General features: G+C 50.3%; 1 protein-coding gene across 1 annotated transcript; it reads right to left on the reverse strand.

Annotated features, from left to right (window-relative positions):
- Nucleotides 1-6,128: 6,128 nt before the first annotated feature.
- On the reverse strand, nucleotides 6,129-18,699 carry TTL (tubulin tyrosine ligase). The gene is made up of 7 exons (XM_051614914.1): nucleotides 18,335-18,699; nucleotides 14,255-14,333; nucleotides 12,292-12,524; nucleotides 9,395-9,530; nucleotides 9,030-9,299; nucleotides 7,940-8,083; nucleotides 6,129-6,662 (listed from the first exon to the last, which is right to left on the reverse strand). The coding sequence occupies exons 1-7, from the start codon at nucleotides 18,489-18,491 to the stop codon at nucleotides 6,545-6,547; spliced, it is 1,137 nt and encodes a 378-aa protein (XP_051470874.1). The 5' UTR covers nucleotides 18,492-18,699; the 3' UTR covers nucleotides 6,129-6,544.
- Between the last annotated feature and the right edge of the window lie 91 nt (nucleotides 18,700-18,790).

Genomic DNA, 18,790 nt, shown 5'->3' on the forward strand with positions numbered 1-18,790 from the left:
CATGCCGCCCGCCCGCGCGCCGCCGCCTCGCGGGAACGGGCCGGGGCGGGGCACGAGGCGCCGGGCCCGCCCTGCCCCCCCCCCCTCCCCCTCCCCCTCCGGGCCGCCGGGGGGCGCTGCCGCTCCCGCACGGCCCGCGCGCCGCTCCCCGGCGGCGGGGAACCGCTCCCGGGCCGGCGCCCCGCACTGCCCCGCACTGCCCCCCTGCGGTGACCGCCCGCCCCCCGCAACCTGCAGCCCTGCCCGCCCCCGCCAGCGCCGCCCGCACCCCTGCCCGCCCCCCGCAACCTGCACCCCTGCCCGACCCCGCCAGCACGGTCCGCACCCCTGCCCTCCCCCCGCAACCTGCAGCCCTGCCCGCCAGAGCCCCCCCCCCCCCCCGCCCGCACCGCTCCCCGCCGCCTCCGAAGCCCCGAGCCCCAGCGGTGCGGGCACAGCGCGGGGGTGAGGAGGGCACCCCTCGTGCCCGCTGAGCCTTGGCGTTGGTAACTGTTAGAGGTGACATGTAGCGGTGTTTTCGCGCCCTAGTGCTGGGAGCAGAGTTGGGCTGCGGGTTTTTTTTTATATATATAGATACCCTACTGTTAGGAATGTAATAGTTTAAGAGAGAGGTGAGATCTCTGCACATTCCAAGGACACCGGGAGTGGTTTACAGCTCAAGAAACTGAGGGACTTAACTGGGCTCCATCTGGGGGATCCGAACATGGAGCAGGATTTATGGCCCAAGGGAAGACAGAACAAAGCCACTTCTATCTTGCTCCTCGGGGCAGGATGGCACCAGCAGGTGTAGATCATTTTGTTAATTGGGAAGACAGCCAAGGGGGCAAGACAGGTCACAATTAAACCTTAAAAGGTAAGAAGTGAACCCCTAGAATGGAATGTGTAAACAGGGGTGGGAAATGTGTAGGATACTTAGAAGCTTTGGAAAGGCAAAGGTAAAGGAAAGGAAAGGTAAACCCTGGAGTACCCAGTCAGTGGGGAAAGAGGGGTGGGAACTTTGCGTCGGGAATAGGGAATATAACCCGTTACACACCTTCCTATGGGTGTGCCTACTTGTTTAGGTCACCCATTCTTGCAAGAGCATAAATGAACTGTGCTTTGCTGAAGGATCCGTGTGGGCCTGTTCATCGGCGCGACAGATGCTTCTCACATGAGCCCACTGTGAGGGAACCCCCGCTGCGGGGCCGGGCCAGCTTCTGAGATCCTGCACGGCAACGGAGGCAACCTCCACCACTGGCATCCGCAGGAAGGTTTCCTGGGGGATCCGACACCCCCAGGACCCACTGCCCCAAGGAAGCCACACAAGCTGTGGGGTCTGCACGTTTTAATGATGGTTTAGGAGAGATGCGGACAGAGTCGCTGGAGATCCGTGAGCTCAGGCACCCCCCAGCTCCCCACACACATGCTGACGTGAGAACAGCTGGGGACATGAAGCAGAGCCCAGCAGGCTGCCAGCGTGGCAGTGCCGTGTGAACCCACCCTCCCCTCAACACCAGGGTTTTCTGAGAGCTGCCATGGCAGACACTGGCAACAAGACATGATCATGAACCTACATATGGCACAGCGTTGGTCTCCTGGGGAAAAGCTGTGTGTGGAGAACAAGAAGCTGGGAGCAGGGACATGCAAGCGGTCCTGAGGGGCACTGGTCACAGCAGGGCTGGGAAACCAAGCCAAGAAAGGCTTTTCAGCTTTTCTTAGACTCCTCCAGCATTTTCTATGGTCTGTGGCCAGCCACCCTATTTCAGCAGGAGCAATAGCTGTTGCATGGTATTCATGACTAACCTGGTATGAGACAAGCCACATGGGAGTGAACTGGAACCCAGAGTCCAGCGGGACCAGACCCTGCTGGAAAACACAGCCAGAACATCTGGGTCTAAAATCCTTCAGGGCTGACGTGAAGGGATACAACTAAGTCTAGAGACATTCTGCAGTATGGTAGGTGTCTTCTGGAAACCCAGCATCACCCTTTGTGAAAGCTCAGGAAAGTGAGTAAGACCTTTTCTACTGACCTTCTAGCTGAAATAAGCTAGAAAACATTTATTGTTGTGTATTCTTAAAAAAAAAGTCTTAAGAGTTTGAGTATCATTTGCAAGGTGCACTCACAGCTGCCATGGTCCTGCCTCTCCCATACTCCACCTCATAGCTAATATTTCAGGCAAGACATTACGCACTGTGCTCTCTGTTCTTTCTCATTTACCTCCTGTGCTTTACCTGAGGGAGCACTTTGAGAGCAGGTGGTAAATACATGCAATGCCTTCTGTTTTCCTCCAGAGGCTGTTGGTCATTTCTGAAAAACGGCTCAAACAAGCCAACGATTAAAGCGTCCCTAAATCACCATCTCCCCCAAGCCCATCTGAAACAGCAGGCTATGAATAGCTACGTTGCCTGTGGTCATGGCTGTACTATCAAGCTGAAGTCCCACTTTCAGCAAAGTAGCAGGAACGGCTCTCTGCTGACGTGCTGCAATGCAATCTGGGTTGAAAAAGGGGGAATAAAAGGCCTTGGAGTTAGGCAGAGATGCCCAAGACCCTGCTCCTCCCAGAGGCACCAGCTGCTCTGGTGAGGGCCGCTGCTTTTGCCTCCATCCAGGCAGCTTTCCTCCATTTATCCCACTATGTCTGCAGGAATCTCACATTACTGTGCAGTGAGTGGTTAGATTTTTAAATTTCCCTTTTGTGGGGAAAAGGATGGGTCTAGTGATGTCAGTTATTAATTGAAATAAGTAAAATTTGAGTGGAAAAAAACACATAGAAGAGAACATACGGGACATGCAGAGTAAAAACGGGGCTTAGATAACAGCAAAACACTGTAAACTGGACAAAACCAGATTCCAATTAGAGAAAAACACTCCCCAAGTAGTCACAGCCCAGCCTTGAGACAGGCCTGAAGGACACCTGCCAGACAGATGGAAGGGATAGAAAGCAGCAATCCCCACAGCTTATCTTGGTTACAGCCTTGAGCACTGGGGGGGAAAAACACTGAGTAATTTAAATTATTAATATATTAATGAGACATTAGCATAGTAAAATTCACACCCACAGGCTAGCGGGACCCCTAGTAACAACAAGACCCTCACTCTTTGAGCAGGCACAGTGAAATTCCTGAGCATTGCCACTTTAAATGGATGTGAGGGATTAGCCGACTGATCGTGTGTGCTAGTGATAGAATAATGGTAGAGATAAAGCTACTTCTCACGTTTTTGAGTATAAAAGTAGCACTTGTGTTTTGGGACACTGAGCTTGCTTTGTGGAGTACCACCCTGCTCCCGTTTCTGTGTAGAACTGGATATTAAATCAAGTATCTCAACCCTCTGTGTGGACTGGCTCCTTGCTCACTGGTAACAGACCCTGCTTTCAGGACCACACTAGCACCCCAGAAAATGAGCATTTCTCATTTCATTATGATGGGGAAAATTTTCTCTTCTCACTTTGTGCGCTGCTCTCATCTGCTCTAGAGCCTGTGAGAGCCCAACATCTCCTCTATCACCTCAAGCACACCCTGGACCAGAGTGATTGCTACTAGATCTTCCATTTGTTGGGTAAAAAGGTGTAATTTTTAAGTTCACATGAGCTAACATGTGAAAATGACAATGAGACATGGTGAACTTTGCCAGTTGAGTAACTGTCCTGGTTTGAGCCAGGATAGAACTAATTCAGTTTTTGTGATTTTACTTTTCAAATAAGTCCCTTCTAAGCAGCTGCAGTTGCTGAAATTAACAGCATGTTTTCCAGTGTCTGCCCCTAGGCCTGATAGCACTTCATGTTTATAGATACAGTTATGTAGAACCAAGGCCACTGCTTGGTTCTGCTAAACATCTTATGCTCCAGAACCAGAAGGGAGTACAGGGTCACATCTGAGACCTCCTGTGGGGAGGAGCAGACCAGACAGGTGACCAAAAGTAACCAAAGTATCCTATCCCATACACTTCATACTGGATATGAGGGATCATGCCACGGCTGGCATCCTGAGAAGATTCCATCCGTTCATCTGCCTTTGATCCCAATCCCTGTGTTCCTGCATCCCAGCTCTTATCTGCCACCAACTCCAGGAGCCCAGTCTCAGACTATTCCAGGGCCTGCCCTGCAACCTTAGTGGTGACGTGGGCATTACTGGAGGGGAGAGGGCGCAATACTGCTCGTGTGTATATTTGTACATATTTCATTATTTTCCTTTTCATCACTACTGTCTGATGAAAGCTGTGCAGTTTAGTTTCCAATCCATAAGAGTCTCTCTCCTTTATTTCCTCTCCTTTCCCTATAAGGGGAGGGAGGGGGGTTAACAGAGAGCAATCTGTCCTTCATTTCATTGCTGGCCCAGGGTTAAACCATGACAGTAACAACTGTCACAGCCTACATCTTACCTTGGAGAGTTACTGCTATGCTTTACCTGGTCTGCAGTGACATTTTGACACCTATGTGCTATCATAAGGTTAAAAAACCCAACCAGTCCTATCCCCCCACCCCTCCTAGCTTATGACCCAGAGCTTCCCATCTCATGAACTGATGCATTCACAGTCCCTGTTCTGAATGCCCACAAGGCCCAAATCCAGAGACCAGACCTGAGACTTGGGGTCTTGCTGGAAGTGAAGCCCCCAACCAGCATGTGCAGTGCAGGGGAACAAAGCTGCAGCCCTGTTTTCACACAGTTCTTGCTCCCTTGTCACTTCTCAGTGTGCATCAGTGCACCTTCTGTCCGCCACACCCCCTGAAGATGCGAATCCATGCCGTGCTTCAGGTTGTTGACAACTTCAGAGGTGGCACATGGCTCTTTGGGATTTACCCTCCTCTGTGATGCTTCCACAAAGTTCTGCTCCCTCCTGGATTTGAGTGGCCCTGTGTGAAGTGGTGCCACTTGCAGATTCACAGCATGTTGCAATGAATGTCCATCCCACGATAGCATGGTGAAAATGCATTACTCCACGGAGGCCTGGGCACCAGTCCTGCCTACAGAAAGATGTGAGGATCATCTGCTGGCATGAAGACCTCTGAAGTCTCCATCACAAGCTGAGACGAGTATGCAGACACACTAGGATCTTCTAAGGGAGGCAGATTCACTCCCCATTACACAAGGCCACCCAAAGGCTTGTAACCTCCACAATCTCTTCTTGTTTGTTGTGGGTAACAGGGACTAGTTCATTTCAGTGCCAACTATCTCTTCCTGCCAGAGGCAGCAGAACACAGCCCTGAACACCCCCCACAACACCCATAACTTGCTGTTACAAGTGCAACTGTGCCCTGCAAAGAGCTCTAGCTTTGGAGGGATGTGCTGGGCTGATGCTGAAACTGCAGGTATACTTCCCAGGGTGGGCAATCTGCCAGGGATTTAGGTTATACTCAAAGAAGATGTTAGCTCTGAAATTCAGGGATCTCAAGGCATTTAGCCTCCCCTCCATCCCAAACACCTGCCTGCCCAGCTGTGTGGCAAATCTATACACAAGGAATCTCCTGGTCTACAAAACCCCACCCACCTTCCTCGTAGCTGAGACTGACCTGTGGGCTGTGTTCAGGGCAGAAAATTGCAGTATTTGTCAAATGGAGGAGAACAAAATTGGCGGGATCAATAGGGATAAAAATCATCTGGGTTGAAAGGTTTCCGATTCAAGCCTCAAATGCATGAGGGTGACAGCTGAGAGAAGAGCCTACATTCACTGCACTGTCTCAGAAGAAACTGAGGAGATTTGATTTATGCTATTTGAAGCACTCTTAGTAGGAAAGTTATCCTAGAAATCCTGCAGCATGCCTGTGAGCCCCTAGGGGGTCTCTCTACCTCTTTTAAACAGAATCCAAATGCATCAGAATGGCATGGACACTGATTCAAATCTCATTAGGAAAAGGGATAGCTATCGATCAATACAATTGCCTTCCTTGCTTGAATTAATTCACCACCTGCAGTTCAGCACCCTTTTGCCAGCCATTGCCTGGGTGTTCAGCCAACCAGCTTGGAAAACGACCTAAGGAAACCAAATTCTCGGTGTTCCTGGTTTTAGGCATTCTGCGATCCAAGAGAGTTTGCTCCTTTCTACGTAATACAGCAGGAACAAAAGAAAGGAGTCACATATTTGGAGCTGAGCTAAGGCACTAATGATGCAGCAGGTGAGGAAATAAGAAACACAATGGGAGGAGGACAACTTCCCAGCCACAACATTCTAGAAGCTCGTCATTCTCTTCGCTCAATTCCCTTAAAAAAAAATCCAACATTATCGCTATAGAAAAGATGGAGCTAATACAGTATTATAGTATCCCTGTTTGGGTTTCATTATAAGGTTATTTTGCTGTTCTCCCAGAGAGATTTGTTTCAGATATCAAAGTCACATAAGCTGTTTCTAAAGTGGATTTTGGTGAATGCAGGCAGAGTTATCTGAGCAGCTCTGGCTCACTGCAGGTCTGTGTGGATGCCTGTTTTGTTGATTTTCCCCGTGATTTCTCAGAAACTAAGATGCCTGTCTCTATCACTTTTTGGCATGATACTGAGATAATCCACCAAACTGTTCTGACCCGATGGGTGCAGTCTCTTCCTGTGCACAGCAGAGGCATTCTTGTTGTCATCACAGCTTGATAAAGATTGATGATGGCTGTCCTGTCTTCTGCCCAGTTTCATTGAGGGGGAAAACGCTAGAGATGGCTACATCCACAATTCCTTGGCAGAGCTCTGCATACAGCTTCCTAAGAGACAAGAGAGCGAGAATCAGAATCTCAGGCAAGACAAACCACCAGGCCCTCAACTGCTTTTTACATAAACATGTATTTTCCCAGCAGGATCTTGAAGATCTGCTCTTATTACGGGTAGCTCCAAGATAGCAAATGGCTGGCATCTCTTCCATCTCCCCCCTGCCTACCCCAGCAACCATCTTTTTCAACTGTTCTCCCATTGCCAATATTGCTCTCTGCCAGATGGGACCACTAAACCCATTACCTAGGTTATATGGGAACTGTGTGATATGCGTGCTATAAACTAGAATAACCCTGAAGAGGAGAAGCCACAAATAGCCCAAACCTACCTCAGCTGCTTTCAACAGCTTCCAAATGCCCATAAAGGCACAAAGCAAACAGGGCATTGCTGCAATCCAAATCCACCCAGCACAGTCAAGTTCTACCCTTACAGCAACACAAGGAGGTGCAAGGCAGTTTTGCACCTTGGTGCACATGGTGAACAGGGCATCATGGACACAGAAAGCTCCCCAAGTCCCAGCCCCAAAAAGGCAGCTGAACAGGCAGGCTGACAGGTTTGACCTGTGTTTTTTGTTTACCGTTAGTGATGATCTGACCTAATTTAATCTACATCTAATCTAATGCAGTGATGTACAGCCTGTTCCAATTTCCTGGGCTTGTATACAATACAGATGCCCATTTAGCAGATTTCCAGTCTCCCACAGCTGTCTCAATCAATTCATACAGCACCTCCTGCCATGCCTACACAGAGACATTCATGGCCACTGCTGTTTTGCTGTCCCAGCCTCCCTGTGGCTGGTGGAGAGTTTGATCCAATGTCTGCAGCATCTACAGTGTGCTCTGGGATCCTGCTGCCTGCAAATTCAGTCACTCACTTCCAGCTGCTGCCCTCAATGCTATTCATTCATCATGTATTCAGGTAAAGTGGCTCCACAAGAGTCTCAGAAGCCACCACCAAAGCATTAATTCTGCAACATAACTTCAAGCCAGCAGCATCAATAAAACCTACCCAAGTCACATTGGAACCCATTAGTCCAAAGCCTGAGGTTAGTGCCCCATGTGACATGGGAAAGAAGGGGGACGCCTGAGAGGAAGAACGAACTCCAATCAGTTAGCCCTTAGAGACATGTCTACTTACAAGCTAGTCTGAAAAACAATCCTGACACTCATTTTATTACACCTTTTTCACTTGGAGCTAGGACTCAGCAATGTTTTGGGTGAGATATGTGAATGGTGGCATCACACAGGTATTACAGAAACTGACTACTCACTGGGCACATGCTGGGGCCCCATTGACTTCTATCAGCCAGACCTTCAGCTCCTCATCCACCATGAAGTCAAAGCCAAAGAGCTGGAAGCTCTGGTAGTGAAGATGCTTTGTGCTGATTACAGGCTCTATACACATAAGGCAGCTTCTGTGAAGGGAAAAACAGAAACCCAAACTTAACAGCCTTGCAGGCACACCTGTTGCACTGCAGCTTCTGAGGACATGTGCATAGCACAGTTAAGTGGAGGGGTCTCCTGTTGCCCTGGGACAGCCTCAGATTACAAACTATATCCAACACATGTCATGGTAACAGTTAGATCATGCAACCACCAAAACACGTGGGGATACCTCTGAGTTAACTCCCAAAGAGCTGGAGAGCAGCATCCACCCTCACTACTGGATTAGGCAAGCTGAAAAGCATGATGTGCAATTAGAGCCTGAAACAAAAGGTAGAGCCACAAAGAGCTGCACTAAGTCCCCATGGAACTGCCATTGAGAGCACATTTGCCTGAGTCCCTCAAAGACTGTATTATGTCTTTTGCTCTAAGTAACAACAATGGGGTACTTGTACAGTACATTCTGCCAGGAAGGATCACTTTGTCAAGACCTGGATTCTCTGCAGCACCATGATCCCCAAGATCTCTCTCCAGGGGCTTCCCGTGCCCAGGAGGTAGCTGGCTCTTTGTGGACTGAGTAAGATGACCTAGGCCACTCATATGCGCTGTTGCTTACTGATAGCAGGGGAAGCAACGAAATACTGCAGACCAAGTCTTGTTTAATTTTCCTTCTTGCACCTTTTTTAACCTCAGCCTCTCCCTGCCCTGTCTGTGAACCTATTAGCTTCCCTTACCACGTGATCTCACTCCATCCTTCTCCAGCCATAACTCCCAAAATGCAGACATATTGACACACACCCTTGAGAGAGGAGCACCTACAAAGGTCCCTTTTTACTGAGCAATAACATTGGGATCTTTACAGCTTTATCTTAAATTTATGCAATTGAAACTTGTTGGTCTGTCTGCTTCCCTGGCTGTCTCCATACACATTCTCTCACTGAAGAGTTACATTCCTCTATGCAACAGTCAGCTTGCTACCTTATTATGTGTTTGATTTGCAGTAAGATGCTATTTTCAAGCGTTGTATTCAGGGCATCCATCAGATACTGGTTGAACTCCTCAAAGAACATTTCATTTCCTTCCTCATACCGCCCATAGTTTTTGGAATATTCCTTCTGAATGCAGTGATTGGTCAAGTGGCAGGTTTTGTCCTGGAAATTAGCACTGTTATACGGTTCGGAAGAGGTCCGCAGGACACCCTCTCTGTAGAGGTAGATATTATATTGATGATCCACAAGAACCCAACTCCTGGGGGGCAAGAGGAAAGAATCTAGTATCAGTGGCTTAAAAAGAAACAGAATGAAAATGAAAACTGTTATTATCAGAAAAGCAGAAAAGGTTACCTGATGTCAAACTTGCGATGCCCTGGCTCTAGAAGCAGAGGCTTCTCCAGGTATTTCTGAATCACATGCACTTGTCCCTGCTCGTCGATGAAGTCCAGAAGTTCAGCAGCCTCTGAAGAAATCAGGATACCTTCCCCTGGCACAGAAATACAAAGACAAAATGAGGTGCAAGATCCTCCTGCCTTTGCTGGAGCTTTTTCAGGGCCCAACTGGACCGTGACTCATTTGCCCAAAAAGCCAGAAAACATGCAAGAACCCATGGTCCCAGGGCTGGTTGGTGCCCAAGAGATGCCATATTCACTCAGCATCAGGCAATGACTCTGCAGAGGGATCTTCCCGTTACCATGGAAGCTCTTCACTAAAGAGGCTAGATGGGCTGTTTAAATACTGCCATATTTTGGCTGCAAATACTAAATACTGCAATATTTTGGCTGAAGCTGCCACTGTTCACTTCTTGCAACAGTCCAGATATAAAACCATTGTTGCAAAGCAATAGAGAACATATCCGTTCTGGGATTTGATAACGGGATGGCAGAGTGCCACATGAGGAACAATCCAGCTCAGGTAAAGTTATCTAACACTTAGAATCATGGAATGATTAAGACCAGAAAAGATCCAACAGTCAGCCCGACACCCCTGTGACTGCAAAACCATTGCCCGCAGTGCCACGTCCACCTGTTTTTTGAACACCTCCACGGATGGTGTCTCCACCACCTCCCTGGGCAGCCTGTTTCAATGCCTGACCACTCTTTCTGTGAATAAATTCTTCCTAATATGCAATCTAAACCTCCCCTGGCACAACATGACCCCATTTTATCGTCCTGTCACTAGTCACTAGAGAAAAGAGGCCCACACCCACCTCACCACAGCCTTCTCTCAGGTAGTTGTAGAGAGCAATGAGGTCTCCCCTCAGCCTCCTCTTTGGTTTGACAGGATCATCCTATGGAAATGCTCCTAGCTGTGACTTCTGAAGGTCACTGCTGGCACATCCCTGCAGGTACTTTCAGTACTTCCTGCTCTGCATACCTGTGAGCCACAGCTTCCCAGTGCTACTGTCCCCCTACCCACTGAAAGGAAGTCCTTTCATAATAGTATGTTTCTCACCTATGTTTTATGCAGGGGGCAAGATTTTAGTCTCCTGATCACAGCAGAACCAGACAGAAACTTGCATTGGTACAACCACAGGCTGTACACTGAAGGAAGGAGGGAAACAACATCTCTGTAAGCCAATAAAGCCCCTGCAGTGGGAAGATCAGCAGGCACCCATTCTGCGCTGGACATAGGGTGAATCAAGGGGAAGGTTAGCTTAACTGTGCACCTAGTCAGCAACCTGGTGAGGCAGCAAAGCAGCTTGTGTGCAGCAGCTGTCCATTCACTCAAAAAAACCCCTCGAAACCTCTAGCCACAGTTGAAAAATCTCTCAATCTTCAGGTCAGGATGTCCTAAACCTTTAATTTTTTGTTTACTGATGGACAAACAAACTTCCACTAGACCTGTCCCAAGTCAGAGGCTGTGTCTGAGCTGGATCTGCCTTGACAATTAATGTTGATGAGCTTTCTTCTTCATCAGAAGTAATCCCCAGACACTTAAAACTTCCCTCTAGAAGACTAACATGAGACTCTACTTTCCATTTTAATTCCCAGCCCGAGTCCTGCAGCACACTGATGAATACGAAAGGTTACTCTGCTTTAATGCAGAAGAGATGGGATCACATTTGAATGAAGTACCCTGCAGCAAACCACAGCTGCGACTTTTTCAATTGCCCAGATTGATTCTTTGCCGGGCAGTTTTACCACACAGAAACACATTCCCTCACTGGTGTAATGAAAGGACTCATCTCCCCTTACTCCCTGATGAAAGTAAGTGTATTTTTTCTGATGGTTCTTGGTAACACAGCCAAGAGAGCAGAGTAGAGAAGGAAGCCAGCACAAAGCACAGCATTTTTATGCAGACTCCTGCAGTCAACTCTGGCTTTCACATTCTCTGGTAATTTTTGTAAGACTGCATCAAAAGTGACTCTGCAAATATGAGTAATACATGTGAACTTGTTCCATTTGAAAAGGCCAGGTCCTTCCTTGGGCTGGGGTCTGCACACATGTCAAGGCAAATTTTCATAAAGCCATTCTGATAATGTGTCTGTGATACTGCCATAACTGACAATGCATAATTACCAAATCATTACATCTATAGCTGTGTCCAGCTATCTTGTCTAATAGGTTATTATTTCTATAGAGCAAGCAATGCAATGACCCTGGAAAAAGGAAGGACACATTATCACTTAGGTATCTATTGCCTTATTCAAATTAAAGGGACCTACAGACACTGCATTGCTTGTCTTTGCTCTGGTATCTTCCTCTGAGGTTTGGGTGTAATTTCCATGCACTGAACTCGTGGCTGCTCAGCCAGTTTCTCAGTGTGACCATGGGTAGGCCGTTGGCACCAGGAATCTGGGATTAGTTCAAAGACAAGCCCAGATGAAACCAGGCTTAGCTGCAGCATGGAGAGCTAGGCTCCTTGTCTTTGGAGGCTGCTGTTTGGTCTGCTTCCCTCCTCCCCATATCCTATTCTGCTCCCTGGTATCTCCTACTCTACACATTCTCCTCACCTGATGGTCCCTGCTGCTTTCCCCCTGCAGCAAACTTTCCTGTTTTGTGAGCTCCTTTCACTGCCATCCATGTCCTAGATAGCACGTGCACATTACAATGCTTGACAGAAGCCCCATGCCACCAAGCAGGCAAAGGAGCGCCCTACACTGGCTTAACTGGCATGCAGTTGGTAGGTGAAGCCCTTCATACATAGGCTAGATATCAGTTTGGCTCAGCCACACCCTGGGATTCTACCAATCAAGTAAAGAGTAAGGAATAATGAGAAGTGGCTCATTTTTCTGGAGAATGAACCTTTGGCACCAGCTGAGGACTTGGCGATCCACACGTTGCCTTCTCTCCCTTCCTGACGCCTGCTGTAAGCTGCCAAGAAGACTTCCCGCTCATCTGTTCTTGTGTTGTTTATGAGATGGCGAATTCCATTCTGTGCTGGAGCCACAGGGGTCTTCAAGTTCGTCGGGTAAATCACATATGACTCAGGGAACCACGTGCAGGACTCCGATAGTTCAGGGCTTGTCTTGATTAGCCTAGGTGAACAGAGACAGGCTGTTAATCTCCAGAGCGTCTGCACCCACGTGGACATCATTTAGTAAGTAAAAAAATATCATTGTCTGGTCTCTTTTGCTTGGTGACGAATAGCAGCTTACAGATAGTATGTGCTGAATTATTCTGTTTTTTTAGACTCTTGAAATCAGGGCTTTCCTAAAGATATCGTGGCAACCCTAACCTGCAGCCAAGCACTGCTCTGTGAATCAGACCTGCCTGCTTTCATTAAATGTTTTGTAGATACTATGGGCAATGTAGAAAAATCAAGAGAGAAGTTTCCTCATAACTAGAGCTTGTGGTACATTCCCTGCATCATCTCTGCGCATGGGGATGAGGAGGTGTGTTTGCTAACACAGAACAAGGCAGGAATGATAATAACAACAGGCAAAAGGGAAGCCAGAGCAGTAATGTTCTCTGTGCTTGTGCTTAGCTCTTGATCCTATCCCCACAGAGATCTGACCAGGTGCCCCAGCTGTGGATGAAGACCACTGGGAACCCAGTGAAAACAAGGACATGTCTCATGTCCCAAGGTGTCTGGGATCCCCCTTGCAACAGGCAGTCTCCAGTATCTCTGGCACATCTCTCCTACCAGTAGTCTGGAGATGTCAGCAAGCTCCTGTAAGTGGAGCCCAGGCCTGCTTTCTTTCAGAACCCAGGGAGCTGCATGCCTCTCTGAATGCTCACTGCGCTTTGCTTAAGGCTGAAAGCAGAGCTCATGACTTGTTGACTCTCTCTGTGCATTTGCGCCTCTCTGTTGAAATGGCAGTCAGTCAGTCACACCCTGGGAGCCCTGAGGAATGTCATTTGTGGTCCCACAGGTTCATGAGTTGCTTGATGCATGGTTGATTCCAGAGTCAGAAAGGTCAGCCAAGCTTCAGGAGAGAAAAACAGGTGTGCAAGGACTTTCAGCACTGTCTCTAGACCATGGACTGCAGAGAAATCCAGCTGGGAAGCACTGTGAGTGCTTGTTTAAAAAAAATGCTCTGGTAGTTCCTGACAAACACCATCACCATAGTAAAAAAAGCAATTGGGACCAGGTTATTTGCAGGGGAAGGAGAGGCCTTTGATCAGCACATAGAGTCTGCAGGACTGCACCAGCAAGGGCAGCACAAGCACTAACATGGAATCAAACATTTCAAGGAGAACAAGAGCTCTGACATGAAGAAGCCCTAATGGCTGCAGAGTTTGCCCAGGGACAAAGGTTATCTACAATGAAAGCTTATCCATATTTTCCCAGGAGACCCTGGCACCACTGGTCATGCAGAAATAACTCCCAGAACTCTTCCTGGAGATGTCTCCAAGCATTTGTTTGACCAACAAATCTGATTAGCTAAAGGCACATCAGTGTCTCATCTCAGAATGAAACAGAGAATAAAAGGAGTAGGTTTTAATTAAATGTCCACAAGGAAAAAGAGCAGATATGTTAAGGTTTGTTGGAGTTGGTTTTTTTTGCTTTTGATTTGGCTCTAATCTAATTCAATACACTCTATGGTTTTAAGCAGATGTAACTCAGTGGAAATGGCATTTCCCCTGAAGTTACAATGAGGTCTTTGTGCACACAGATAGCTCTAGCACAGGAGTCTGAAGATAGCACATGCTAGGACACTCCCAGGGAAGCTGTTCTCTGAAATACCCTCTGAACAGGTCCAGCATTCAACAACTGAGGAAAATTTTTAGTGAATCCCACATAACATTTCAGTGAATTTCTTACTTCACCAGAGACGCTTTACGGCACAACTTGTCTGCTCCCCTGTAGTAATTCACCAGCTGCACAAGTCCGGGTTCATGGCCTAAAAAGAGGGGAAAACACAGGTCAGCAAACTTGTCAGTTCATGAAGGAAAAAAGTCTGCTTTGTGCAAAGAACCTGTGAAGTGGGGAAGAGAAGGGAGGCTGTTTCCTCACCCTGCATCACAGAAACAGGTTCTAAGCTGGTATTGGCTCCATTGCTTGCTTTCTTTTAATTATGAAACCCCATGCATTTACACAAGCCTGTTTTGAATCTGACACTTCTGTTTTCCAGAGGAAAATAATTTCCTAGTTCACACTGGCAACTGGCAGTGTTTTTTTGCTGGTGGCAATTCTTAAAAGCCAAGATTTCAGTTACTCTTCAATGTAGCAGGAGGATGCAGGGAAGCACACCATGATACAAAGATCACAGCTTAGGAAAGGGCCTTGTTTCTCTGTCACATACAACAGGATTCCCTGTTAGACCTGATATCACAAAACACTGGGAAATGTTAAAAGATTTGGGGTTTTGCTTCCCTCTGGCAGTTTGCAGCAAGTCCCCTTGGATACCTGAGGTGGGAAGGGACCTCTGCAGGTCTCTGCTCCAATCTCCTTTCAGTCAACAACTCAGTAGCTCTAAGGATGAAGATCCAACTGCTTCTACAGGTCCTTATCACAATGCTTGACTGCCATCCTGTGTCCCCCTGCTGCAGTCACTCCAGGGTGTCTATGCCCTTCTTGTACTGGAAAGTCCTAAACTGGTCCCAGTCTCCAGCTATGGCCTCACAAGCACCAAACAGATGGGTACCTCCTTACCAACACTGGACTTCACACCACAGCCTGCCTTCCTCCACCTTCTCACACTACACAAACACTTGTGCTCAGCTGGAAGCTCTCTGGGGGAGCAGGATGGCAGCAGCTGTCATGCAAATCTCGGCAACACCGCAAATCCAGAGCAGCCGAACATGGATGTGCAAGAGGCGAGTGATGCCTGGGGCAACACCTGGGTCACTGGTGACAACAACTGACAAGAGTATCAATAGGGAAAACATCATGGAAAACTACTCTGGCTTGAAATGACCCGGGGGTTCCCCAAAGCATGTAAGTTCCACCTTCACCTTCTCTTTTCAAAAAAATTCTTTAGACCCTGAAAAAGCATTCAGAGTGTTAGTTATCCTCCTTGGTGTTTGCCTGGGAAAAAAAGGCATGGAACAAACATTACCTTAAAGAGTAGGCAGCTGCAAGACCACAGAGAGTGAATATTTCAATCCCTAAGTCAAGGCCCTGACTGGGGTCACTATTTTATTCACAAAGCTTTAAATACAAGAAAGCTGCAAACCATCTTCCAGAAGAGACACAAAACTTCAGGCACTTCAGTGTGTAGCCAGCATTGCCAGGCACTAATTTACTGAAATAAATTAGTAAAAAGAAGTCCATTTTCCTTCCATTTCCTGTTTATCAGTTTTCCTTGGTTCCTTGAGGAATTGAGGTCCGGAAGGAGATCCCACTACTCTAAGTGGGCTCTGCCCTACAGTGGACAGTCCACTCTGCCACTAGTGATGGAGGAATGGAGCTGGTGAAAGGAGGAGGACGGATGCAGTTGAAACCTGCTTTGAAACCACTGCTGTTGGTAACTGACCAAATGGGAGGCACATCCTTTTTGTTTTCCTAAGCATTTCCTCCACAGAGCAGTGGGCCGCAATGTGGAGTCTGGTCATAATCAAACAGGGACCACAAGGTGGGAAGGGGCATGAGCCCCCAAGAATTAGGGGATCAGTGAGAATAACAGAAGTCCCTGCAGCTGCAGAGAAGCAGTGATGCATGCTGAGAGTCCCTTCTACTCTTCTCCCACATCAAATGATCTAGCTTAGCCCCAGAGTAATGCAAATTCCAACACTTCCCTGAATTAATGTCTGCTGCCACTGAGTAGAGCTTTTAGGAAAACCAAACCAAGCCAGCTTTGATGCAACAGTTGCTCAGGATAACAGCTTTAGGAAGACGTACCAGAGAAGATACAGCTTTTTGGAAGATGTACCAAAATAACCATGTTATTTTTGGTCTGAATCTACTGACTTCAGGCAACCAGCTCCTGCTGTAAGAGGATGGGCTAAAGAAGCCAGTGCCAAAGCATGGTCCCACTCCATGGTCATACATGTGTCCTGGCTCTGAGAAGTTGTTTGAATTTTCAGGCATCCTGTGGCAACATATGCGAAGGGCTCACTGAAGCCTTTCCATCAACCCAGGGCTCTTTTTGAGGATGGAAGGCATTAGTTAGTAAGAGATGGTCCAGAGCTCACCAAGGCTGGACGTACTGTGCAGGCCCACTGACATCAAAGAGATGTGCTTGTTCTGCAGCGAAGCTGGATGCTCACGGGCCCTGACTGCTGGTCACAATAAAGCACAGGTCTGCATGCCATGCCTGGCTACAGCATGCACGAGAATCCTCATTGGTTAAGCCTCTCCCAGTGTTGCCCTGCCTGCTGCAGACACACTGATGCGGGGGGTGACCAGATGGCACTGCCATGTGATAGGGACTTTCCACTTGCATGTGGAGACAAGGGAAGAGGTGCTGCAGCTGGTGACTTGCAAATCTGAAAGAGCAGTCAGTGCTGGGTCTCAACTGCAAAAAAAAGGGGTTGCTAAGGTCCTATCCTGGAGCTGCTAGGATCACCTAGGGGGCTTCTCCTCCTTGCAATGCCTCTGCAGCCAGAAGCAGTGCTGCAAAATCTCCCCAGGAAGGAAGAAACCAGGGCCAAGGGTAGGGAGGGAGGCCAAAAGGGTCTTGCCAGCAGTTGAAAGTAGACACAGGGGACTGCAGGAGGGAAATACACTGCTCTGCTGGGATTTGCAGCATCCTCAGCCCAAGCCTGCTCTGACAGGCCTGCTGACAGGTGCCAGCACAGCAGCTGTCCCCTGCCAGCCCTACAGCTCCTGCTGGCTCACCCCAAGCCATGGCAATGACAGTGCATCTCTGATCCCCGCCACCCCCTGCAATGCTGCCAGCACCTGGCTGGGCACTCCCTGCCTGCTCCTGGGCTCTTCCCTGTCCAGTGGGACAGGAGGCCAGGTGCCTGTGCTGACAGCCCCACCTGCCACAGGACAGGCTGCGGTGCCTGGCAGGCACAGGGAAGCTCCTGGGATCCCACATGTTGGCAGTGTAAGAAGGGGGTCAGGCAGCAGGTAGAAAGGTGGGACTGGGGGTAGCCAGGCCCCACGCACACACACACACAGCCTCTAAAATAACCCTGCTCCAAGCAGGGACTAAACATGCCCGCCATCCCCACCGAGCAGAGGCACATCCCCACCAGCCTCAGCTCCGGGACCAGGACTTGCGTCTCCCTGGCTCAGACCTGTTCCCCCCACCTGTCCGAAACGGTACGAACAGTCCCAACAACATGCAAACTCAGGACCGAAACGTCCCTGTCCCGTGCCAAGCAGGAGGATGCCCCTGCCACCACCGCGGTCCCCGCCCTGCGCGACTGAAGTTCCCCGCAAGGGTGAAAACGGCCCCAGCCGTGGGAACAGGGCAGGCGGGACAGGGCGCGGGGGCTGCGCCCGAGGGCGCTGGGTCCCTGAGGGTCTGCGACATGCGAGGGGGAGCGGCCGGGTGCCCTTCGCCCACAGCGCAGCCCCCCAGCCGCACCGGGTGTTGCGGGGGACCCCGGGAGGGGGATCCTCCGAGGGCGGCCGGGGGCAGCAGCCCTCGGCACGGGCGGCCAGCGCGGAGCGGGGTCCGCAGAGCCCTGCGGGGGGCCCGGCAGGGAACGCACCGAGCCCCCCGATCTCCGCCCTTTGTTCTGGCCGAGGTCTCGGCCGCCGGGCCCCCGTGCAGGGAGCCCCGCTGCCAGGGAAGGCCCGGTGAGGGGGGCCGGGGGGGGGGCACAGCCCCCCGACTGCAGGGGCCCCCGCCGGGGCACGCCCCGCCCCGCGGCCGGGGAGGCTGCGACAAGCCGCAGGGGGTCCCCAGGCTGCACCGGGGGACCCGCGGGTGGGCTCAGCGAGGTGCGAAGGGCACAGCGGCAGCGCGGGGTGCCGCAGCTGGGGACGGCTGTGCGGATCCCTTACCCAGCCTGCCGAAGGGGAGCCGGTTCCTCTCGCCCAGCATCAGGTTGAAACGCGGGTTGTCCCTCCGGAGGCGCCGCCACTGCCCGCTGGCCAGCAGCAGCCGGCTCACCTCGGCGTACACGCTGCTGCCCTCGTCCCGCAGCACGAAGGTGTACATGGCGGCGGGGACCGGGGGGGCTCCCCACCCTTACCCCCGGCGGCCCGCGGGGCTCCCCGGGCCCATGGGGCCCCGCCGCAGCCCAGGCAGGGCCCTGCGCGGCCACCACCGCCGCCCGCTCCGGCTCCGCATGGCCGGGGCCACCGCCCCCGCTCGCCAGCCGCCCCAGCCGGCGCGGGGCGGGGCCGCCGGCCCGGAAGCAGAAGCGGGCACTGGCGTCACGGCCGGCTCCCCGCCCCGGGCCGTGCGGGGCCGTGCGGGTTCGGTGCGAGCCCTCCCCGCCCCGGCCCGCTCCCCGC

Source organism: Apus apus, chromosome 3 (genome assembly GCF_020740795.1).
Source record: "Apus apus isolate bApuApu2 chromosome 3, bApuApu2.pri.cur, whole genome shotgun sequence".
Classification (NCBI taxonomy): domain Eukaryota; kingdom Metazoa; phylum Chordata; class Aves; order Apodiformes; family Apodidae; genus Apus; species Apus apus.

Bases quoted from the DNA above. Each gene is read 5' to 3' on its own strand.
- TTL (XM_051614914.1), bottom strand. From the start codon at position 18,491: ATGTACACCTTCGTGCTGCGGGACGAGGGCAGCAGCGTGTACGCCGAG. The intron at 12,525-14,254 runs GTAAGAAATTCA...CTGTTCACCTAG, and splicing joins CGTAAAGCGTCTCTGGTGAA to GCTAATCAAGACAAGCCCTG. The intron at 9,531-12,291 runs GTTCATTCTCCA...TTTCTGTGCCAG, and splicing joins GTCCTCAGCTGGTGCCAAAG to GGGAAGGTATCCTGATTTCT.